This window comes from Eumetopias jubatus, unplaced genomic scaffold (genome assembly GCF_037043125.1).
Source record: "Eumetopias jubatus isolate StellerSeaLion01/CBP00866 unplaced genomic scaffold, mEumJub1_p1.0 scaffold_5, whole genome shotgun sequence".
NCBI classification, from domain to species: Eukaryota; Metazoa; Chordata; class Mammalia; order Carnivora; family Otariidae; genus Eumetopias; species Eumetopias jubatus.
This window is the reverse complement of record NW_028274811.1, coordinates 26978035-27002737: the sequence shown is the minus strand read 5'-3', so window position 1 is coordinate 27002737 and position 24703 is coordinate 26978035. Positions and strand designations below refer to the sequence as shown.

Here is a 24703-nt window from a genome sequence, read left to right as displayed (position 1 = left end):
AAGAAAAAGCCAGCCAGCCACCACATCGGCCCCTGGGCAGAAGTGGGTTTGTAGTGGGACAAGGTCAGTGCTCTCAGCACTGTGTACCTCTATGGACTTGAGAATCAGGTTTGCCCATCGGGGGCCCTAAGAGCTCCCAGAAATGGGTATCCTCTCAGGCCCAAGAGGGGTACTAGCCAAGTTAGGGGGATGGGAGAGCCCTTCTCCTCAGAGCATGAAGACTCCCAGAGAGCAAATAAATTTGATTATATTGAACACAACAATTGATTTTTTTCTAAAGAATCACGCAGGAGAAAATGGTAACAGGCATCTGTTTCTAACGAGAATCAATTGACCCCAAATGAGAAGAAAATCTAGAAACACAAACAAGCACAAGAAAAAGTGGTTGGGCTGTCGAGGCCTGTCTAGGGAGGGAAGGAGGAAAGGAGACAGACAGACAGACTCCCCCATCAGCCTTTCCCCACCAAATAGCTTCCTTGTTTGTTGCTCCTCAGCAAATGTGGTTTCAATAAGGAGGGAGAGAGTAGCTATCATTTTACCTGCCCTGATTCAGTGCCGAGCCAGCACTGAGCCTTTTATGCGCGTATCTTATTTAACCCTCCCAAGAGCCCCATGTGGAGGCCCCTGTCGTCCCCACCTCACAGGTGAAATCACCGAGGCACTGTGTCCAAGGTACACGTTCAGGCCGCGGCAAAGCCAGGACTCAAACCCAGTGGACTCCCAGGCCAGTGCTCTTCCCAACCCTGAGCTATTACCTGGTGCCCTCCACTGGCCTTGGAATGAAGGGGAAGAGCCCCAGACCCGCCAGTCCCTTCCCAGCAGTGCAGCCAGCAGCACACTGGCCTTCAGTGGGGTGGGCGGCTAGGAGCCCATGCCCATGCCCCGGGACTTCGCAAAGCCAAGTGCCAAAACGCTCCCTCTCCCCCCACCCGAGAGGGACCATCCTGCTTGGCTAACAGCCCCACGGCCTCAGCCATGCGCTGAGCCCCGTATGGTGTTCACCCCAGTTGGCCTGTCACCAGCAAGATAAACTACATCATGTCACAGTGCATCATGGGCCTCACTTGCCAAAACACCATGTGGTTCTGCTGCCAATCGGCAAGCACACCTAAAATAAAAGACCGAAGAGTCACAGGCTGTGTGTTCCAGTTTTCATTTCTTAAAGCTTCCTTTTGTTTCGTGGTCATAGACTTGTGTACACACGTTTGTTTTGAAGTAATCCAGCTCTGAGAATGTACCTAATTAACTTAAGCACCGTTTATTAGTCCTGTTAACTCAAATTCCCTCATCTCTGAAGCCAAGTATTCAAAAGCAGCCTTTAAGGTGGGATTAAGGCAAAGACGAGCTATTACAGAATAGAACTGGGGCCGGCTTTCCTAAAGCTGCCGTGGGCCGCGGCTGTGAATTCCCCCGGACCAGCCTCCCCACTGCATCCGGCAATTGCCCTGAGTCTGGCATGTAGTAGGTGCTCAGTAAGTATTTGTGGGACCAGCAAACTGGCTCCTTCCAGCACGTGTGTCCTGTGAAGCGTGTGTTCAGTGTTCAGTAACTATCGATGGGATGGGTTGGCAGGCAGACGGACAGACCAGCCCCATCTCCTCCAGGTGTGCCCACTGTGCCCACAGTGAATGCCCAAGAACTCTACCTGAGTGGGATGGGTGACACTCTTCTCTACACCAGAGGAGAAGCCTCGAGGCAGTAACCTCACCGTCTCTTCCAGCTGACCAGTGCACCATGGCCGACTACGCCCGCCTGAAGAATGTCCTTCTGGCGCTCCAGACCCGCCGGAAGCCTCTCCCAGATGGGGACAGCAGAGGAGACCCAGCCTCCCAGAAGCGCCTCCTGGTGGAATCTCTGTTTACGGACTTGGATGCAGACGGGGACGGCCACCTCAGCAGCTCTGAACTGGCGCAGGTGCGTACGGTACTCGCTGAACACCGAATTATGGAGGTTTTTCCATCCAGGGTGTAGATAAAGAGAACCGGGGAGATCCCTGTGAGCAGAATTGTTTGTAACTGTCTCTCTAACGGGACGCTAAGGAGGCCTCTCTCTGGCAAGAGCAGACCTTCCCCTGGGAGTCAGAGAGCTTGTGTTGAGTGCCTCCGAGAATATCTTATAAACAAACCCACGTCAGTGCCTTCTTCCCACCAGCCACCTTCAGCCAATATTGACAAGCTTTGAAGTGCTCTCAGCTAGCTGGCAAAAGATGCACTTCCGAGGGGCTAGTCTCTGATGTTTTCATTAGGAAATAAATCTCTTCCTTGAGTCTTCTGCCTTCCTTAGCAGGAATGTTGAAAGGAAGTAGGGGCTGGGGGCTATCACCTGGGCATCCCCGAGTCCTCCCCCTATGACCTTGCCATTCTGTAGGGTCCAGATATCCACAACCCAACACCCAGGCCGCTTACTTGCAGGAAGCCCTGCGTCCCCCGCTGCCCACCCCCCAAGCTGTGCCCTTCCGTTTGAGCGGACACTTGGGATTGGACCCGGTGGTTTGCCTCCCTCCCCGAGCACAGCACACGTGTCCCTGTCTCCAGCTTGGAGGTGGTGCTGGGGCAGTGACCGGCTGCAGGGAGGGTCTCTAGGATGCTGGCAGACAGGCAGGCCAGGTAGGCCAGAAAGACCTGCATTCCTGTCCCACTCTGCTGGTCTCCCTCTTATGGCCTGGAGCCACACCAGGCAGGTGCCAGGGTGAGGTCATCCTCCCCAAGTTGGCTAGTGGGGTGGGGACAGCTTTTCCTCAGAGCCCGCAGAATGCCCACCCAAAGGATAGATAACTATAGATGAGTCCCCACCTTCAATGCCACTTTAAAGACATCCTTCCCATAGCACAGTGACCTTAGAAAAGCTGTGGCCAGGTCAGTAGGAAGGACGGGGCTGGGGAGTGCCCTAGCATTTACCGAGCATCCTCGTCGTGCGTGGCACTAAGCAAGGCCCTTTACTTATGACATAGGAAACAGAAGAGTCCCTCACCGTGTAGTGTAGTCTCTAAGAACACAGACTTTCTGGTCAGGCTTCCTGAGTTCCAGCCCTACCTCCGGTGTTTACTAGCTAGTGGGTGTTGGGAGACCACCTCACCTCGCTGCACCTCTGTTTCTTGTCTGTGACCGCCCCAGGGTCAGCGGGCGGGTGAAAGGAGCTAAGGCACATGAGGTGTTCTGCATGGTGCCTGGGACGTAGCACACTCTGAGTAGGTGGGAGTACTCGGGGTCAATGCCACCGTCATTATCTTTGTTATTATTTCCCCCTTAACCCTTTCAGTCATCCTCCGCTGCTACTGTTATCCTCACTTCACAGATACTTTTAGATGAGGAAACCAAAGCTCTAAGAAAGCAAGCAACTTGCCCGACCTGTGTTCACTGCCAAGAACGTGATGGCACTCAGACAAGATGCAGGCGGGCTGATACACGGGCCCCTGCTCTCCTCACCACACAGGGGTCTCCCTGGGGGAGAATGGCGCCCACCAGAAGGCTCCATTCTATCCTCCCAAGGTCTTTGACGCCAGAAAGTGCCCACAAGACCTGAGTACAAAGCAGTCACCTGGAGGCTTGGCCATGCAGGGTCCCCCATTCAAGGCCGTCTACTCCAGCCAGCCCAGAGTCTGCTTGCAGAGTGGGCGCTGGGAACCGCAGATCCTCAGGCACTTGCAGACCCTGCTCTGCTTGTCCACACGTGGGCAACACGTGCCAGTCCATCCAGAGCCTGCCTCTCAGGAGGCCTGCTGCCCACAGCCTCCCAGGCACACACCATCCCAGCCCTGGCAGCTACCATACCACCACATGCAGGTGTACTTGGCTCCCAGCTATGGCGAAAACCCCAAGGAGCAGGGCCAGCCACGCACAGATGACCCACGCCACCCTGGGAAAAGCCCAGGCCCCGTCAGTTACAGTTACGTGAAAGAAGAACCATCTGGCAGGCCCCCGCACTAGATGCTATGCAGGGAGCACCAAACACAGGTGGCTTTGGCTTGTCTTAGAAGCACCTGAGGGCTCTTGCCGCCCCAGCCCCACAGGGCTCCCAGGTGGCTGACAGGTAAACAGACCCTTCGTGGGCTTGTTGCTCTGACCTGGCGGGGATGTGCCCAGAGGCACCTGAAGCCATTAACAAGCATGGTAATTGGACTATGATTTCCTCTTCAAAATTTAATGTATTTTAAGTCCATTTCACAAACCTGCCAAGCGGAGCCCAGCAAAGAGGGCCTTTCCTTGACACTGAATCAAAGGCGTCAGGGAAAAACGTGTCAGTCCTATGAAAAGTTAATCAATTTCCAATGCAGAAATAGACAAGGGGAAATTTCCATCTTTACAAGATTGATTTCCAGCGCTATGGTTGATCTCCCTTTTATTGAACACTTACTTGCTGGGTGAGGGGTCATTTTTTTTAACGTTATCACATTAAATTGCCCTTAGTATAGCAGGCCAAGCTGAGACTGTTAAATAAAGAGAAAATGTCTCTGTCCCCCTGCCCCTCCAAAATAAAATGAAATAATTTTCTTTCTTCTAAGATTTTATTCTGAGCATTTTCCTTGCAAGACTTTAGTCCCGGACATCCCATCCTCTGGCTCCAGCTGAGCAAGGGGTGCCTGGAATTTCCACACAGAGTCTCATTTTGGCATGTGGCTGATCGTGCTGGGGAGGCCACATCCAGAGAAAAGTTCACCAGGGCACATCCAGAGCCCCATGCCAGCATCCCACGGGCTGACGCTTGTGCCCCTGGCAGAATGGGGTAGGCAGAGGCGGGGAGCTCAGCCCCAGTCAGTAGCGAGGCAGCTGCCCCTTTCGGGGTGGGGAGGGGTTCTGGTGGCTCCCAGGTGCTGCCCTGAGGCCGGGAAGGGCTGGCTGGGGGACTGGGCAGGCATGCACCGATGCAGCAGTGACCCTCCCGCCCTACACAGCTGGGAGCCTTGGGATCAGACGTTTGTCTGATCAGGCCCCTTATCTTTCCTGTTTCCCCATCTGCGGCATGAAGGGGTAGACCAGGCTCTCCAAGGATCGTGCCCAAACGAGAGTGTCTGGGGCCTGCCCGCCCAGATGGGGAGAAAACACATCTGAACGCTCATCCCGACTCTGCCCCAACCCCTGTGTGACCTCGGGAAAGTCCCTGCCCTCTCTGAGCCTCATCTCTAGAAGGAGAGGCTCAGGCGAGAGAAAACCAGAGAGCATGGGGTGCTCCGCATGGCCCATGGAGCTACCACGGGAGCCCTCACCCCTCCCTCAGGGGGGCGACCCCAGCCCCTCTTGGCCTGAGCCATCTTCGAGCCAGGTCCACAGCCCTGCCCTTACTCCCTGCTCTGGCCTCACCCGTTTCCTCACCCGCAGCACGTGCCGAAGGAGCAGGACCTGGAGGCAGACTTCCTGGGGTGCTCGCCCGGCGACCTCCTCCGATTTGATGACTCCAACAGTGACGGCTTCTTGACGCTCCACGAGCTCTACACAGCCTTCCGTAAGTCAGCGCCAGGGTGGGCTCTGGCTCTGGGGCCTGTCTTGGGTGGTTGCCAGCCCTGGTTTCTTTTATACGCGAAAGCATTGGAATTTGTTTTGCAACAAGCCTGAGCTTTAGGAACAAGGTAGAGGAAGCATGGGTGGGAAGAGGGAGGGCTTGCTTCTGCTCTTTTTGAAGAAAGGGTCTTCTTGGTGTTGTTGGAGAAGCCCAGGACTGTGATGTAAGTGTGTCGGGGCGGGCGGGGGCGGGGGGGCACTGCCACACACTCTGGGGGGGGGTCGTCTATGACTGCTCCTGGAGGGAGGGGCTTTTAGGGTTTTCCCAGGCTGCCACCCGGCCACACCAAAATCAAATCCTGCAGGAGGGTTCTGGAGGCTTGGCCAGGCAGGAGTAGGGAGCTTCAGCAGAGACCTCATGCAGTTCAGCAGTGAGGAGAGGGGAGGGCGCTGCCAGGCCCGAACTTGAGATGAGAGGGGTGGTCCCAAAGAGAGGAAGCCCCTTTATGTCAGAGAACATTCCGCCTCTGCTTAAAGCTGGTGATACATGCATCCTGCGTGAGGTACCGTCGGACGCCACCTGCAACCCCCCTGCTCTTAACAGCAGGCCCTGGGATGTGGGGAGTAAGTGTGAAAGCCCCAGGGTGCACTGAGGACTCCGAAGCACAGCATCCTCTCCCCCAACCCCAGCCTCTACCTGGAGTTCCACCTTCCAGAAAAGTATTCCTGCTCTGCATTGACACGGAGCCGTTACTGCGAACGTTCACCAGGCCTGGGAGGGAGGCCTCATGATTGGCTGGCAGGAAGGGCTCTTGTGGTAGATGGCAGAGGTACTCCCGTGACATGAGCAAAGAAGGAAGTGTGGCTGTCCCCTGTGGGTGGTGTCCGCGAGCTTGACACGGGGGTGCCTTTCCAGTTCACAGCATCCCTCTAACCCCAATTACAGGGCTCTGCTTGATATCCTGTGACCAGCTGTGGTTCCCCGTCATCCCCCTCCCTGCCCGCTCCTGACACTCACATTGACGTATACTAGTTCATAATGAGGTGTGAGTGACTGGTAGGCTTCACCTGCTGTGGGAGTTGCCCGCTTTGTGGATAGAGTAATTTATGCCTTGAAATAAATCTCTGAATTTTAGAATGTGTGGTGGTATCAGCAGCTCGCTAGACCCAGCTCACAAGAGCCAATTAGATTTTCAGGAATTTTGCAGTTAAACAATTGATAGCTTTAAACCAGCCATGGTGGGAGTATTTACGCCACAGAAATTTATACCACACAAATGCTACAAAAGTGGGGGGAGCTTTTTTTCCTCTGGGGAGCCAGTTGTTAAGCATTGACCTGCCCATCACTGGACAAGACCCTCCCTCCTGTCCTTAGCACAAACTCCTGCAATATTCTCTCCACCTTCCCCAGAGACCCCCTGATGATTCTAATCCCAGAGAACAGGAACCAGAGGAGAAGAGAGGTCAGGGCAGATGACAGGGAGAGCAGCAACCAGTGTCCTGAGGGACAGCTCTGAGACTTTCCCAGCAATGCTTTCTGGTGTCTGGCCCCTCTGCAAAAGATGCTCGGAAAGAAAAAGCACGTTTTCAGAGCCAGGCGCCAAGGCTGGACGTCGAGGACTTGGAGGCTGCACCAGGCATCAGGACTTAGATGTCCCATGATGACATCACTAAGCGGAGCATGGCGCTGCTCAGCTCCGTCCTGGTTCCCAGTACCACGGAAGCCTCTGCCCCATGAGTTCTATTCCTGGGAATCAGTCAGGGCCAAGCAGCAAACTATCGGCTTTACTCTCCAGGAAATGCAAGTGTCCTGGTTGCCCGGGATGAAAGAGGAGGCCTCCCTGGGCCCCCTAATGAAGGTCGTTATAAACATGAGCTACCTGTGGAAAAGGAGGGAAGTCATCACCTCGCCTCCAGCCATGCAGAGCCATGTGGTGTCTGTCTCCTTCATTCCTGAATTATTATTTGAAAAGCTTTATAATCATCATTTTTTAAAGCAAATTAGATTCTGCTGTCCCCTTGGACTTGTTTTGAACCAGGCAGCCAAACCATTCATCACAGCCCAATCCAAAAAAATAGATATGCAATAAAATGTAAACTCACAGCCATTACGGAAGCCACAAAATGAGTTAACCCAGCCATAAAGTCCTGACGTGCAGCCACACAGAGCATGTGGCGTCAATGGTTTTTCAAAGTCATGGGATCTCTACACTGAATCCCCTCAGCTCTGGGAATGGATTTATGGTTCAGTGAATGTTAAATAGGTAATTGAAATGAGACATATAGGTACAACTTATTACCCAGACATCAATGGACATTATAGAAACCTCACTAAAACTCAGAAAGTAATATCACACACATTCTGGCAACAACATTTTGGATTTAATTTTAAAACCTGGAGCTGATGGGCTGGCAAAGGTGGAGACTTTGAAATTGTATTTGCTTTTTTGCCAGTGTCCTTGGGTTTCAGGCAGGACAGGGTCTGTGGGGTGACTCCCTCAGTCATTCTCTTGAAGATGGGTTTGGAGGACTTTTCCCTGCAAAGCAGGTTTTGTTAAGTTTTTGGTGTCAGGGGAAGGGGGTGTCCTAAATCATGTCTTCTCATGCAGCTAGCTTAGCTCAGGCTGGGCCAGTGCTTGCCGTTGTCTGCAGCTGGCTGAGGGCATTGCCAGGGACCCTGAGCTGGTGGCTGCCGTGCTTGGCTGAACTAGTTCATGGCAGGGCTGCCCCTTCCTCCTGTCTCTGCGGAACCAGAGTTCAAGCTGACCCCGCCCCAGGGAGGGGTGCAGAGGACAGTTCCCTCAGCCATGGGAGTCAGTTCTGTCTGACTGTCCAATGGAGCTAAGTCTCCCGATCACCCAACTCTGTGCACGGACAGGAGCCACATAGAAGGGGGGCCTCCATCTATCACCTAAACATTCTCTTCGAGTGGCTTTTGGCATTCCAGATCACGGGCTGATCTCGGAACTGAGGGCACATGCCCTCCACTCTCCCTACCTGCTGGACACAGGACCCCACTCCCAGCTCAATGGTCTCCTCCTCTAGGGAGCCTTCCTTGATTTCTCTTCCTTCCACAGAGCCCCACACATATCACCTCTACACAATTAAGAAGGCTGTGGCCTGCTGGTTAAGTGTCAGACCGGTTCAAATCCTCGTGCTGCCACCTACTAGCTATGTGACCTTAGACAGTTCTTTATCAGAGTTCAAGCTGAGCTTCAAGTTCCTCGTCTGTAAAATGGCATAATAACCACCACAGGGGCATACTCGGGATTAAATGAGATAATACACGTAAGGCCATTAGAATGATACCCTGCATATGGTAAGTGCTAAGTAATCATGAACCAGGTACGTGAGTGACAGACTCAAAGATTTTTGCATGTGTGTTCCCACAGCCCCCAGCCCCGTCAGCCTGTGCCCTGTCATTGTTATTCTGCCCCAAATGAGTGCATAGGCCCCACCATGCCAGAGGCTGTCTGGTTACCATGTGTTCATGCCCAGAATGGGGTCTGACACCCAGGAAACCCTTGGCACGTGTTCGTCCAGTGAGGGGAGGAAGTATAAGGAGAAATACATGTGGCAAGCAGAGGGGTCCAAACACAACGTGACTGTCACCAAAGGTCCCAGAGGGTCTTTTGCACATCTCCAGTGGGGAGCAGAGGAAGCGCCTTGTTGGGGTCCCATGCCCAGGACCCCTGGTGGGGGAGCACCAGCCAGGTTGACCCAGGCCAGCGAGGGCACCCCGATGGCTTCCCTAGCAGCCCAGACATCCCCGATCACCTGGATGAGTGACCCGGGTGTGAGGTGAGCCCCGATGCCCACATGGGCCTAATGCTTCCTTAGTGAAGACAAAAGCGGCTTGCCACATAAAGCTCCCATCCTGCTCCCAGGGCCACTAATTGGCCATTCAGCCCTCCTCAGGATAAGTGGTCCATTTAGGCTGTTAAGCTCCCGGGCCGCTGCTTAATTACATCTACCTCTGACAACTGTGTGTGGCCGTAAGGGCTCCGGCTCAGTGCGGCCCCGCAGACCCGCAGACCCGCAGCGGCCCACGGCCCATCCCCACCCCCACCCCCACCACCTGTCAGACCCTGGCTGGGAGAGGACCCGGCGCAGGCCCTCTGGCTGCTGCCATCCCACCAGGATGGTGGCTTTGCCATCTCTGTGCAGATCCCTGCACCTTGGGAAGTAATTCATTAGCAAGAAATGTGGGGTTGTACTTCCTCGGAGTGTAGCCGGGAAGCTGAAACACACCCAGCCAGCACAGCCCCAGCTGGGCCCCCAGGGCCACCTCCCTCCCACCTCAGGCCACCTCACAATGGCAAAGGCGACACCCGCAGAGGAAGACACAGCATGCCCTCCTGAAACCTGAAGAGCCTGGCCCCTTGAGGACCCCCTCCACCCCTGCCCCGAAGCTGGGCCCTGGCAGAATAGGAGGGCAGGCCTCGTGAGCACAACCACGGAGCACAGAGACCCCAGCTCCCTGACTCGGGTCAGTGCCAGAAATATGAAAGAAAGCAGGACCAGGACTGGATCGCGGTGGGAAGACAGGGCATGTTTGCCCTGAAACTGGTGTGAGCTGGAGAGGAGAGCCAGCATCTGGGCGCGCGTGCAGGCCTCTTCTCTCCGCTCAGGCACGGGGGGTGCAGACAGCAGTGTCCATTTAAGGAGCAGGCCAGTGGAGCAGAACATTCCAGAGGCGCCTGGACAGGGCAGGAGGACCACACATGAGAGGTTCAGAAACAGAGACTGAGAACGGTAGGAGGAGGAAAACAATTAGTCAGGAAACAGGCACCGAACGCACTCTCCAGCAGGCCGCAGGAGCTTGCACGATGGCAGGCAGAGAAGCAAATAAACGAAGTAGGAGCTGGGACAGAGAATAACTGGGTGCAGGGCTGGCAGGGGGACCTGCTTTCCACCGAGGAGTCAGGAGGGAATTTTTGAGCTGAGGCCTGATCACCACGTTGGAGATGACCAGGCAGAGAGTGAGGAGAGAGGCGAAGGTGAGACAGGTGGGCGCAGTGTGCAGTCCCAAAGGGGCACAGGGCTGGGGGTGCCTGAGGAGGCTGCCAGGAGGGGGACGGCTGCCGCGCGGGGCTGGGAGGGAGCAAGCCCGCCCGCTTGGATCCGCGCAGGCCTCTCCCAGCCCACGCCCAGGCTTTCGGGAGTCTGCAGGTGTGCCAGCCCAGGCAAGTCCCCCTGGCAGAGCCCTGGGGGTCAGCTGGAGGCTGCACTTAGCCTTGGAAGCCCCTGTCCCCTTCCAGGTTCCACAGATGATGGTCAGGACAGAACAGCAAGCAGGGCCGCCGCGTAAGGAGCCTCCCCAGTGCCTGAGCTCTGTCCTCCCAGGCCTCTCTTGTCTGAGGAGGGCGTGAAGGCAGCTGAGGGCATGCTCACCCTCCCTCGGCCCCAGCTGAGCTGGAAAAGCCATTGATGGCCCCTGGGCTGGGGACGATGTTCAGTGAGCGCCTCCCCATTGGGGAGCAGGGCTGCTGGAATGGGGACCCCTGTGCACATACCAGGGCTCTGGGGTGGGGCCATCCCGCCCCTCACTGCTGTGTGCTGTGGCCACTTCTGCCTCTTGCCCATCTCCATCCTCAGTGGTTTGCTCCGACCAGCTGCACTGTCGGCCTGCAGTTTCCAGCACTGTCTGGAGCTGAGTCTTCAAGCACTTTCCATTTTTAAAGATCCCAGCTGGAAGCTGTCAATGGCCTCAGTGCAAAGTAATTGAATGGTAGAAAATGAACTAATTACAGGTTGTTATTGGAAAATCTATTATATACAAATTGCAAAGAAAACTCATTAAAATATGATGTTTGGTGATTTTTTTTTTTTTAAATCCTCTGCTTGGAGGGAGAGGGAGGGGCAGGATGGCTGCCTACCTTGTTCCTCCGTGTCCCGGCTTAAGAATTCCCAGCAGGTCTGCAGATCAGGCTCTGGTCTCCTGTCACAGAGCCCCCTCCTTGACATTAGGCGCTACAGAGAAACTTGAGATTTTGCATGGTAGAGAGCTCGCTGAAAGTTAGTAAATACTCAGAAATGGCTGCAGAGGAAACAAAGAATTTCATTCCAAAGATATAAAATGAGAACGATTTAAATGTCAGCTTCTTACCAGGATAGCACCATATTGTCCTCGTAAATCTCTGTGTTTCTGCAAGGCTTTTGTGAGGACTTCAAAGGACTTCAACATGCAATTAAACACTGAAGGTCACATTACCGATTTCCAAGCTCGCTCCCTGGCACTGGAGGGTTGAGGAGCCTTAGGAAGTGAATGGCCGAGCCTCCCAAAGCCCAGAGCTCAAAGGGGCCCCTTGGATGCCAAGGCCACTTCCCCAGCTCCAGGCAAGAGCCCAAAGAGCCAGCTGAGCACAACGCAGGGGTGCACCTCAGCCTGCTGCCTCCTGGGCCCACCAGGAGGTGGCCTGGGTGGCAGGTGTAAGTCCTCGAGCACTGGGGGGACCCTCAGTTTTCTGAGGTGTGGAGAAGGCCCATTGGTGTGTTTCTGAGAGGAGAGCCCTCGCCAAGGCCGTATGCTTGGAACACAGGTCACTTGCGCTCTGCCTCTGTCCTCCCCTGCCCTCCAAACCCCTGTTTTCAGGCTCTGTGGTGGTACCCTGCTAGACCCTCGCAGCACCACCATCTTGCAGGCCCGGCTCAGGGGCTGTGCTGGGGAGCAGAGGGGTGCCACAGGGCTCTACTCACATGGGCGTAGTGACTGGAGTCGGGGAGCAGCCCCGGGGGCCACACTGGGGCCTGTTACTCAGCAAGCCTCCAGCCCCAGACGCCCGGGCCCAGGACCCAGCCCCTCCCAGGCTCTCCCTGCAGGCTGGCGGCTGAGGGCCGGGAAGATGGCAGACAGTTGAAATAGAGGCCAAGGCCACAGGACCAAGAGGGGCCAAACGAAGATTGCAGCAGAAGGGTCAGGGCAGCCCTGACCCCCAGAACAGAGGGGCGGAGAGGATGGGCTCCATCTGAGAGAGCCAGGTGGCTGTTGCCTGGGGCATTTTGGTCCAGCTGGGGAGCAAGGCAGGAGCCGGAGAGAGAGAAAAGCCTAGAGCTTTCCAGAAGGTGGATGTTCAGCCTGGTTTATAGTAGGTGCTTGATAAACATTTGTTCAAAGAATTTAGGACCATAATGGATTTTTTTTTTTTTTTTTTTTTTTTTTTACTGGTAATAAAGAGAAAAGGTTTAGAGTAGTTGTAGTCGTTGAGAATGAAGAACAGTGAGCCAGGGGTGGAGGTCATCCTACCCCCCACCCCTGCTCAGCTCCACAGTGGCCTTGGGTTTGCGGGATCACCGGGTTGGCAGAGAGCTGCCGTGTACTCTGCAGTCAACCCCTCAGCCTGGACGGCCCCCGCCCATGCTCCTTTCCACTCCCTGCTCTCCTGATGGAACTTGTTTCTCCCCAAAAGCTAGCCTTCCCCCCTGATAGTGCAAAGCCACCCTTACATCCCCTTATAACACCGGCGTCTGACAAGCCCTCTCCAGATGGCTCCCAGAGGCTCCCAGGCTGGACACTGTAAGGAGGCCCAAGGCCAACAGGAGGACGGGGATTTAAATGTCCTTTGCAGTCAACTGGGACCGTGGGAGGTGTTGCCCACCGATGGAAGAGCACACGTTCCGATCCTGGGTAGGAGGCAAGCCTATTGACGACGCTCTTTTCGAAGCCCTGAGCTCTGTTTTAGCTTCCCCAGGATCTGGTAGGATGCTGGGGGTCTCAGACTTCGGCCTCTGCTTAGGAAGGCTGCTGCCATCCTTGGACCTGTGGGGTCCAGGTGGGTACTGGGACAAGTAAACACACGTAACTAGTTTGTTGAACATGGGCTGGACTCAGCAGAGGCCTGTGAAGGAAATCAGTTTTGTTCTGGTCTGTGAAAGACTCCCCGGTGAATCCCGAGGCTTCTCCTGCCTGGGGCTGAGGCGGAGGCCGGGCTGAGGACCACCCCCCATACAGTGGTCCACTATCACTCTTTACTCAGCAGCGGTTTCCCTTGTTGGGCTTCAGCCGGCGTTCCAGCCCCTCCGGCACTGTCCCCCGCCCCCCCGCCCATCCCACTCCACACACGTGTGCCATCTGCCCTGGGAATGTGGGAGGGAGGCTGGTGTGTGAGCCGCCCCCAGCAGCCCGCAAGCAGAGCCCTTGGAGAGCCATCCCCCTCCAGATGGCACGGGTGTTTGGTCTTCAGACAGGTGCTTCGGGCGCAACAACTGTTTGTACACTTGTCGGGATTGCAAATCGCATCCAGGTGGGAGTGGAAATGGGGCCCAGAGGACTCTGTCCCCCACAGAAGGGGTGTACAAGCTGGCAGTGGCTCTTCTGAGCAGCTACTCTGGGCGCTCTTGTCTTCCCGAAAGCTCTCGGGCCCTCCAGACAGAGCCACTCCTGAGCTGAGGGCTGGCCACATGCCCGGTGCTGTTCCAGCCACCTGGCAGGCCTCCCTCCTCATCCCCTGAGTCCTGAAGGTAAAGAAATTGAGGCCCAGGGAGACGGAGTCCTGCGGACTCCAGGGCACTGGCTGCACGTCCTGCTCTAACCAGGACCCTTTGGAGTCTTCATTTCCTCCCCTAGAGACCCAGTTCCAGCGAGACCGCCGAGATCTGTGACTGAGGGGTAGGGCAGGCATAGTGTGGGGTCAGTGAGGCCGAGCCTGTGTGACGGCCTTCACCTCGCTGGTCGCAGAGGGCACACCCGGCTCCTGCATCGTCTGTCCGGTTCCCGCGGCCACGCCCGTGCGCCTCAGGCATCTCGGACACACGCCCCCACGCCCCTTTCAGATGACCATAGCAGGAGTGCCTCGGGACCGGGGAGCTTCAGCTCGCCTGGGAGACGCCCCCCATCGCATTGAACAGGCGTCCCCATGCTTCCCGAGCGATCAGGTCCCCCGCGAAGGGTTCTTTTCCTCTTGAACACAGACCCCATCAGATATCCAACCCTTCTCAGCTGCCAGGAGTAAATGCGCTTCCAGAAACTCCTCTTCTCAGCCCCCGTCCAGCCCTCGTGTTGGTCCCGGCTTCAAAAGTCCGCCTCTGTGCAACTGTGCTGAGAAGTGTGCTGGCGCTGGAGGGCGGGTTCAAAGTCAGGGAGAGGACAGCTGGGAAACAGGAGTCACACGGTGCCTTTCATGCATATTCAGAGCACCCCTCGCTCGGGGACCCTGCTGACCCGCCGGTGAAGGCTGACGGCCGGCGAGGCACCGGCAGGAAGCTCCAGGCACCAGGCTCGTGGGGAGGGAGGGGAGGTCCTGCCCCCCCCAGGGGGTCCCACCCCCCGGGGGTCGCCAGCACTCAGCCCACAGGGCACGGTGGGGGATGGAGCAGTCCGCGGTGGCCACCCATGGCCAGCTCAGACGTGACAAATGGGAGTGAGTTGAGAGCTGGGCCCCAAAGAACCAGAGGTCAAGCAAGGGCATCAGGAAAGTTCCCAAGTGAACCCCTCACACCTGGAGATGCTGAGGGGACAAGTGGAGCTGGTGTCATCATGGTCGTCATGCCTCCTGGGCCATGACCCCCCAGCCCGGGGGGGAAGGGGGCACATGTGGGCTGGATCGAGCATCCTGCCATGCCTTGACCACACCTGCAGCTGTCCTCCCAGGAACCCCGAGGACCGAGGGTGTGGGGCGCGTACAGAACCAGTGGCTGGCGGAACAGTGGACGTTGGGGCTAGCGCTTCCTGATGGAGCTCAGGTGAAAGAAACAGAAAACGGGAATGTTCCGCAGCAGGGAGGCTGACTGCAAGGGAGGTAGGGGTTTGGTAGGGGTCCCGCCTGACAGGAGCCTTGGAGGCACCCAGTATGCCTGAACCTAAACGCAAAGTCTGCCCCGTGGACATTCTGATTGTGCCCCACACGGGTCAGAGTTCTGTTCACATGTCGTGGGACCTCAGCCTCCCAGGCCCGCCACGGCGGAGCACCTCCGTCCCCTGGCTACCAGTCCAGGATGTGCATACACGTTCCCAGCCAGGAGGAGACTCGGGGAGACCATCCAATGCCGGTGGTATGGCCTTCACGGCAGCGGCAGCTTCTGGTGAACAGAGAAGTGGTCGTCAGCAGCACCTCATTGGAAGGGCATGTCACTGTGCATCCACTTTGGATGTGTTTCTTGCATTTTCTACATTAACAATGAAGGTGTGGGCTGAGCAGCCCTCCCAGTTCCCTGGAGTCAGCGCTCCCTCATTCAGAGCCTGATTATCCACTTTGGATTAGTCATGCCCAGACTCCCAGCAGCCTCCCAGCCTCCCTGCCTCCCCACCTGCCAGCCCCCTCCTGGTTGGAGTTCAAAAGCAGCCTTTGAGAAGGGGGAGCAGAGACAGGAGGAAGGAACACTCACAGCAGCTGGATGTGCTGCTGATGAATGGCCCTGGGCAGTGGTAGTTCTGGAGAAGAGCAGGAACCCAGTGTTAAATGCATATAGGAGGAAGGAGGGGGGTCATCTAACCATATGAACCTCGCCCGAGTCTCCGCACTCAAGTGCCTGTTTCCCTTTGAAGTCAGGAGAGAGTACTGGTCTTGGTTCGGATGAAGGGCACAGACCCAGACCCAGGATCTCTGGCCTCCAGAAGGCAGGCCCCAGCCCCTCCGTGGGCAGCCCTGGCTGGGCAGCTGGGCAGATGAAATATTCACAAGCCCAGAGCCTGGGCAGCTCAACTTTGAAAGGCCTGCGTTGGATTAAATTGGCTGCACCAAGGCCGACCCTTTGAAGAGCAGAGGCTTGTAATGTCTGCAAACAGAATGTCTACCAGGCCACCCAGGGGGCAGGCAGTGGCCTTCCTCCCAGGAGAGCAATGTGGTCCTTGTGAAGGCAGAGCCACAAGGGCCTTGGCCCAGCCTCAGGCTCACCGAATGTCCAGGGATGGCCTCCTGGACTCCAGCCCCTGTTCCTCACAGTCAGACGGGCGTGCTCAGGTGCACAGGCACATCCAGGGTGGATGGCCCGGCAGGCAGCTGCCCCCGCAGTCTTTGTATAGTGAACCTTCCAGGGTGAACCGGGACACCCCAGCACGCGTCAGATGGGTCAACACCAGGGCTTAGTTTACTCGAAGAAGCTTTCAGATGTGACAACCGTGGTGTTTGAAGTCACAAAACCAACAGGTTAGGAAGCTCTTAGTAAAGAGAAGTTTAAGGAAATGCCCCAAACTGAAGCAACAGGCGAATGTTGGCTCTCACATAGTCATTCCTGCCTGGTGCCCACACCAGGCAAGTGCTGGGCTGGACCCTGGGAGCACAGCAGTGACCATGACAGGCCTGGCCCTGTCACCTTGTCTGCAAGTTGCTTACTGAGGAAACAGTTCAGGCCTCACAAGGCCGTGACATGTGGGCAGGATACCCACCACATGGTGCAGAGGCACCAGGGCGCGGAAGCAGAGCATCACAGGGCCCATGACATGCGGCAGAGCTTGCTTCCAAAGCCACAGAATTAATCTTGGGTAATAACAGCATTAATAGCCGATACTTACTGAGTCCTGAACACGTGCCATAGTACTGTTCTAAGTGAGCTCATTAATCCTTACAACACTCAATGACGGATGAACTATTATTAGCCCCTTTTTGTAAAAAAGGCCCAAAGGCGCCAAGCACCGGAGTAACTTGCCTGCATCTCTGAGCTGGCGAGCTGCAGGCCAGGATCTGGACCCGGGCGTCGGCCCCAACCAAGCAAGAGTGCCACTCACGTAACCCTAGCCATTTGTGGTCCCCAGCACGTGGCACCTCAAATTAGGCAGGGCCTTGGTGGTTAGAGAATGGAGGTGTATCCAGAGAAGGGGGACACTGCTCATCCACCCCCACCCACCTCCACCCCCCAGGGGCCTCCTGGGCCAGAAAGGTCAGCCCATGAGAAGCACCCTCGCTTTTAAAGTCTGCAGTGGGGCTTCAGGGACCCTAATCCCAGGGCGGTCAGGGGTGACTTAGCAAGCACTTTCAGAGGCTCCATGTGTCCAGCCCCAGGCTTGTGTGGATCTGAGTAGACAAGGAGCTGGGGCCAGGCACACGGTAGTCACACATAGAAGGCAGGCAGCAAGAGGCTGTGGCCAGTGGCTCTGCTGTGACATTTGTTACTACTAATAACATTTATTGAGTGTTGACCCTTTAATCAGTATCTAGTGAGAGTGGTCCTGATGAAAAGAATACCATTCATCCCCATTTTAGAGCTGGGAAAACTGAGGCACGGAAAGGTTAAATCCCCCAACTGGGAGCCAGGAGGCTGGGGACTCAAAACCAGGCACTCTGGCTACAGCCCCCCGCCCCACCCCAGGGCATCGCTGACAAAGTCCACATGCAGCTGAGTCTAAGCTTTGACTTGAGGACAGATGTGAACACCCAACCTGGCTCCTGGCACCCTGAGGCTCCTCTGCTCCATCTCTGTGCCAATTTAATCACAAAAACAGAGTTTTCTTAGATTGGGGGACTGATTCCTCCTCTGCATGGCAGAGATATTATAAAAAATGAATTAATACATTTTGCAAAATGTTTTTGAGATCTGGCATATGGAATAGGACACATTAGCGCAAAGCAGGTTTTCAGTGATGCTGTTTGGCATGAAAACCTGTACTCTTATCTCTTGCGTAGAGCCTTTTTTTCCAGAATGTTTTCCATCAAAGGGTACAATTACTGATTGGGGAGGGCAGCCCGCCGTGGTCAAGACAGGCAGGCTCATCCCACCCATTCGGCCTCAGGGGTGCCTCTGCAGAACATACGACTGAGCTTGCATGATACCCCCACCCCCACCCCCAGCCCCCAAGGTTGGTGTGCAGGTAACAATTGCTTAGCCCTGGAAGCAGAGCGCCTTCACACAGTAAATACTCCCTGGCAGATGGCTGTGCTAGGCTGTACAGATGCAGCAGGTTTCAAAATAGACAAAAATCCTCACTCTCTGAAACTCTCATTCCAGGGAAGAGACACATATAAATCACAACAGGAACACTGATTAGAACATGAGAAGTGTTTTGAGAACAACAGCTAGAGGAAGAACAAAGGGCAGGTAGGCGGCATATGGCAGTTCAGGGAAGGCTTCGCTGAGAAGGGGCCTGCTGAGCCAGGCATTGAGGGGGGTAGGGGCATTAGCCCTGAGGTCACCTCTGGAAGACACATCCTGGGCCCTCAGCTCAGATCAGGCCCGGTGTCTGGGGTGGCTTAGGAAAGAGGAGGTGAGGTCAGAGATCCTGGGGGACCCCAGAAGCTGACAAAAGGACTTGTTTTTACACTGGGTGAAACAGAAAGTCTTTGGGGGGATTTCAAGTTGAGAAGTGATGTGATCTGACTTTATATTTTAAAAGAATCATTCTGGCAGCTGTTGTGAGGAAAGACTGTTGCGGGGCAAGGGTAGACGCAAGCAGCCAAGTTAAGGAAGCCGTTGCGCCAGTCCAGGGAGGACATATGGTGGCTAGGATGCAGGCGATGGGCGCGATAGTGAGGAGAAGTGGCCGGATTATATAGGTATATTTTGAAGGGCAGGGCCAAAGAGATTTGCTGGTAGGCTGGGCGTGTTATGAGAAAAGAGGGGGGCTTGGCATGAGGATCAGAAGACAAGGATTGCCATTAGGTGAAGTAGGTTCAGGGAGGGAAGAGCAGCAGTTAATGTGGGAGCGTACTGAGTTTGAGCTGCCCATCACCATCCAAGTGGCAATGTTGAATAAGGAGCTGGACTGAGTTCAGAGGAGAGGTTCAGGCTGGAGATGGAGACAGGGAATTCCTCAGCATGTGGACGGTCTCTGAGGCCATGAGGTTGGGTGAGGTCCCTGAGTGGGCGAGGGTAGGTGGAGAAGAATATCCAAGATGAACATTGGGAGGGAGACCAGGCAAGTGTGAGTCAGGAAGTGGTGGGTTGTTCCAGATGCAGCTGAGCGGTCAGTTTCGATGAGGACAAAGAAGAGCTCACTGGACAACAGATATACCTTGGAGACACTGGGGGCTTGGCTCCAGATGACCCCAGGAAAGCAATTATCACAATGAAGCGAATCACAGGAAGTGTTCGGTTTCCCGGTCTATATAAAAGTTACATTCACCGTACAATGGAGTCTGTTGAGTGTGCCATAGCATTATGTCCGACGTCAGCAAGGTGGAGGTGAGTGAGGTGTGGCCTCTGCCACTGGGGGTTGGCCCACCGCTGGGGAATGAATGCATGTGCTAAGACCAGGCCAAAAGGCTGTGAGAATGCCGTGGAAACTGAGAAGGGCGTAGCACCTCTCATCACAAAGATGCCAGGAGTCTTTGGAGAAGGATGGCTGGGCTGTCCCAGGGAGATATGGGAGTAGGGAAAGATATCACAGTCAGAGATGGCAAAGCCACAGGCCACCTAGCATGGCCCGTGTCTCCATTGTGTCCTAGATAAGTGAGGGAGAAGTGGACGATGATGCTGGAGGGAGGCTAGAACCGGAGCTGCAGAGACCTGTGTTCGTAGGGGGCTAGATGCCGTCACAGACCAACCCCGAATCTCAGAGCTGTAACACCATACAGATCTATTACCCCGCCGTGGCACAGTGCAACACTGGGGTTCAGTCTGCAACCACGTGGGGACACAGGGACCTGGGCATCTTCAGTTTTGTGGGTCTACCGTCTCATAGGGCCCCAGGTTCCTTTCGTGGGTGCCCCGGACCTGGCCAGTATAGAGGGCCAGAGAGAGTAGAGGACAAATTGTGTAGGAATTTGGGGGGAGAGCCCAGCACCGATTTGTGTGCCTTCCTTCTGACTTATTCCACGGGCCAGAACTCAGTCACATGGGCACCCCCGACTGCGGGGGCAGCCGGAAGATGTCATCTAGCTGCGCGTCTGCTGCAGAAAAAGGAATCAGATTCCATGAACGCATCTCAGTTCCTGCCACGGGCCCCCAGGTCCAGGCCACGGGGTTTGGGCTTGTCATGCAAGTCCTAGGGATTAGGGAAGCAGGGAAGGTCATGATCAAAGCCAGCCAGAGAAGGACTGACCTAGAGACACCCACAGGGTAGACCGCGGGCCGGGAGGCTCGAGGCGACAGAGGTCTCCAAGGAGGCAGGACAGGGAGCAAAAAGGGATACTGCTGAGGGACTTGTGTGACCACTGCCTGGGCTACGAGTCCAGGGCGCAAAGGGCTGACCGGCCAAAGCTGAGTCTGGGGCATCCCGGCAGGGCCAATACAGCCACCCGCTTCCCCCGTCACTGCCATGGGGACACAAAAAGGCAGGCCCCGGCTTTGGGAAGATGAAGTGGTTGCAGGTGGCCAGGGACAGTCCTCCTCGATCCACAGCCTGGCATCAGAGAAGAGGGACAAAAAGACCTATTTTAATTTTCTTCTTGGGCCTCCACGTGACAAAGGAGAAATATCACCCAACATTATTATCTCTCAGAAAATACTCTCTGGAACCATAAAAAGGGAAATACAGTAAAGCCAGACCACAGCGGCTGCCCCTTAAATCAGGAGCTTCTAAATTATCGTGGTGGCGCTAATTCCTCTGGATGAAAACATTAAAGATGACAATGTCCCTTTAAATCAAATGCCCTGGGAGTTGCTGTAAAGAGTCAGCGGGCTTTTTTTTTTTTTTTCCCCTTGTGAGGATTATTTTTTTTGTCTCTTTTCACCTTGTAATAAAATATAAATCATAACTTGTGGGGGCAGGCTCTACAGAGCAAGCTGTGAACATGGATTCTCTGAAAATGAAGGTGTTTGGTTAATGGGAATCACCTCATCTCGGGAAACGGGACAGTTTCAGTGATGAGTTTGCTACTTAACTTCACACTCGATTTTATTTTTTTTTTCTTGTTTTTCTTTTTTTGGCTTCACAGTCTGGGCCCCGGGGCCTGGCTGTGACACCACAGTGATGAATCACGACGGCACGTTCTAGGCAGCCTGCCCATCGGCGCGGTGTGGGCAGGCACAGTCTTTGGAGGGCGCGCCTAGACGCGGGGAGCTGGGGTCAGTGCGGCAGGCTGAGCCCTCAGGTCCCACAGAGAACCCTGCGCAGCCACGGGAGGAAGGGCTGGGAGCCACGGGTCAGAAACACCCGCATGGCAAAGCCTCGCCTAAGTAGACGTGTTTTCTTGGCCCTGGTGTGGAAAAGGGGTGAACAGGGTGGGGGAAAGACACAATGAGCTGCCCCAGGCCCGTGCCAGACAGCACAACCCTCCAGGTTGGGCCCGGGGTTCTGCGTCTCTCCTCCCTCGCACTCCAGCTCCCATTCCCACAGGCCAGGGTGGAGATGCCAGGCCAGGCAAGTCTGCATCTGGGACGCTGGGCAGTTGTAACCCAGGTAAGAAACCAGAGTCAGGTACCTCAGAGACATTTTCAAGGCCTGGGTCCGAGGTGGAAGGGTTTGCTGGCCGCCCCCATACGCCCTCCCACCTGCTGGACCCCTCTCCTCCCTGAAATAACCAAGCACCTTGAAGGGGCCTTCTCTTCTCCTCAACACTGTGGCCTCACTGCTGGTGCTCCCCCGGCAGCCTCTCTGCTTCCAGAAGCACCTCCACACACGCGTACCGATGAGCAAACTGAGGCCAGCAAAGGTCGCCGTGACCTTCAGTTGCCATATCCAGCGATGTGCCTCAGTCTTCAGCGCATTTGACCTCTCTGTGCATCAGGCCCTGCTGACCTCTCCTCAACGGGTTCATCTGCCTCTACCTCTTCAGCCCCCTGTTCCCCGTCTCCCTGGGGAGCACCTCTCCTCCGCCAGCCTCTTAGCACCGTTGTGTAGAGGGCCAGGCAGCAGGCATGCTGGGCTGTGCGGCACCCACGGTCTCTGTCCCAGCCACAGATGCTGGCCCTGTGGCACAGAAGCAGCCACAGACAAACGAGCGTGGCTGTGTGGCTGCAAAACTTGCCAAAAACAGGCAGAGGGTCCACCTGAGACACTGACCCATGCTTCTGTCCTCAGCCACATGGCCCTGGAGTGGGAAGGCCACCACGGAGGGGTCGCTGGGCCCGGCTGTGGCCCGGGGGCTGCTGTGGCCAGCCAACAAGCCACAGCCTTGGTATTTCAGTGGGGTTCCCCAGAGTTATGTGCGAGGAAAAGAAGTCCATGCATGCATATGCCAGGTTCAGAGAAGCCAGGCGAAGGGCAGGTATCCTGGAGCCGTGGGCACCTCTCACGGCCTGCCCCTCTCCAGGTGTTCTGATGGTCACTGAGCAGAGGGCAGACTTGGTTCTCTGAGCCATCTCTGGGTGTTCCGGGCAGGTCTTTTGGAAGCCACAGGCCACCCTTCCTGTGATCTGTGCCTTGCCTCACCCCAGTAAGCCAGTGTGACCGAGGCCCAGACACAATGTCTGCAGCTAAAATTCAGGGGCTTCAGACATCCCTGCGAAGATCCTCGGAGCCTGCCAACAGGACAACTCCTGGAGGGCCGTCCTCTCCGAGGGCTGCGGACTTTCCAGGAAGCGGGGATATTGGACTAAGGGAAGATTCAGGCTCGAGGCTTTTTTCTGGTTCCACACAGGGGAAACTGGCAGGCTTCCCAATGAGCTCGCAGGAGCTCTGCCCTCCAGCTCCGTGGCCCAGGCTCAGTCTGATGCCGGTGCAGGAGGGGTTAAGTGGCAAGCGTGGGTGTTGCGTGTGCCCTGTGATTGATGCCGCTCTAAACATTCGGTTCATTTAGAGCAGCAAAGAGTTTCACCTGCTTCCCACCCAGCGCATGCAGAGATAAAATTCTGTCTTATTCATTCGCCCTCCTCTTCGCAATCCTGGGCCCGGGCATGTGATAATTAATCACCGAGCTGCCTTTGTGAGGGGCACAGCTAGCCCGGAGGACGGGTACCTCCCAGTGCCAAGCTAGCCCTGCTAGCAGTCTGATTGCGAGGGTTTGCTCTGCAGCCTCGTTTCTCATCCTGGCTGCTCTCTGTCAGGGCAGGAACACCATCAGCACCCCTAAGTATGCAGGCCCTGCTCCTGGCACACTCAGAAAGCACTGAAATTTATTTTGCCCATCTGAATACAAATGCAATTGAGACAAAATTCTTTTTGTTTCAGAAGCCATTGCTCCATTCCTGTTTCTCACCCAATGAACTGACAGCCAAGGAGGATAGAAATGCCCAGGCCCGTACCTGGCTGTGTCGGCCGAACTAAGCCCCCACCCCTGACGGCAACACAGGCCAGTCCTGTTGTCTTACCAGCCAAGGGCTGGTGCTGGGCTGTGGGAGGCTCTGGAGACAGAACAACAGACTATGTCTGTGCCAGGACAGGCTTTTGGATGGCCCAGCAGTTGGGAAGGCCAGGAGATGGGTATCCCCCACTATAGGACACCTGCCCCGCCACCCTGTCATCTCTCGCTCAAGTCCTGGAGTCTAAAACACAGTCTCAGAGGGCTTTTCCCTTCAGCAGAGAGATTCTGGGAAAGGGAGACATTGCCCAGTCATTCATCTGGGAGGGGAAGGAAGTGATGGCCCAGGGCCCTACACTCTGGAGCTCCCGACCCCAGCTAGGGAGACGAGGCAGGAGAAATGTATGAGTATGGAATGCAAAACCACAGGGTCGGAGTGCTAGATATCATGGTCGGCCGACTTCCTGGAAGAAGAGGGCTTGAGCTGGGCTTGATGAATGGGTATGAGGTGGATGCGAATAGAAAGAGAAGGAAAGGGCTCTACCTTGAGGTAAGAGAAGGGTTCGGAGGAGGCATTAGGAGAGAGGTTCGAAGAATATACATTGCATGTTAATTACGTGCTTCCTATGTCCCTGGTCTATATGAGGCAGGACAGACATTGGACAGCTCATGGGGGGGACAGTGGAGCTGGGCCTCCAAGGCCAGGCTGAGACATGCCTCCAGCACTGGTCCGGATTTACCCCGGGGGGCTAATGCAGCCTCCAGGGTCCCCACTGTCATCCCAGCCCCCGAGGTCGTAGAGGCTGTGCTCACCCCATGGGCAGGGAGGGACCTGGGTGTCCCATGCCTGATTGCACTGGCATTTCTGAGACTGCTGAAACGTTGGCAGTATAGCTGGGAGGCCAGTGCCACTGAGCTGACCTTGCTCCTGTTGGGTGCTCTCTCAAAGAGGGGCAGGACCTGGAGCTCCTTTGAGCATAGGGCCTCCTACGGGCCTTGAGGTGCTTCCCTGGGCTCAGAAGGTGAGGACGAAGCACCACCTCTCGGGTATGGAAAGCAGCCACTGAAGGACCCTCACATTTGTCTTTGGAGGGAGGGCAGGGAGCTGTTCCTGTGACCCGGGAACAGTTAGCAAGTTGACAATGAGACCCAAAGAGGCCAAGTGCCTCTAAGTCCCCAGATGCCCCATTCAGTGCTATCCAGCTGTCCTGACAGGGCTGGTGCTTGGGTAGGTCAGCAGAGCCAGGCCACAGTCCTTCCCACAGACACCACCAGACC

The 24703-nt window shown here is 55.7% G+C and overlaps 1 protein-coding gene across 1 annotated transcript in view; it reads left to right on the top strand.

Moving 5' to 3' along the window:
* Positions 1 to 24703, top strand: part of FSTL4 (follistatin like 4) — a 398358-nt gene that overhangs the window by 281874 nt on the left and 91781 nt on the right. Inside the window, exons 5-6 of the mRNA XM_028103667.2 lie at positions 1721 to 1914; positions 5316 to 5439. Of these exons, the coding sequence (XP_027959468.1) occupies positions 1721 to 1914; positions 5316 to 5439 (318 nt within the window). The remainder of the gene's footprint in view (positions 1 to 1720; positions 1915 to 5315; positions 5440 to 24703) is intronic.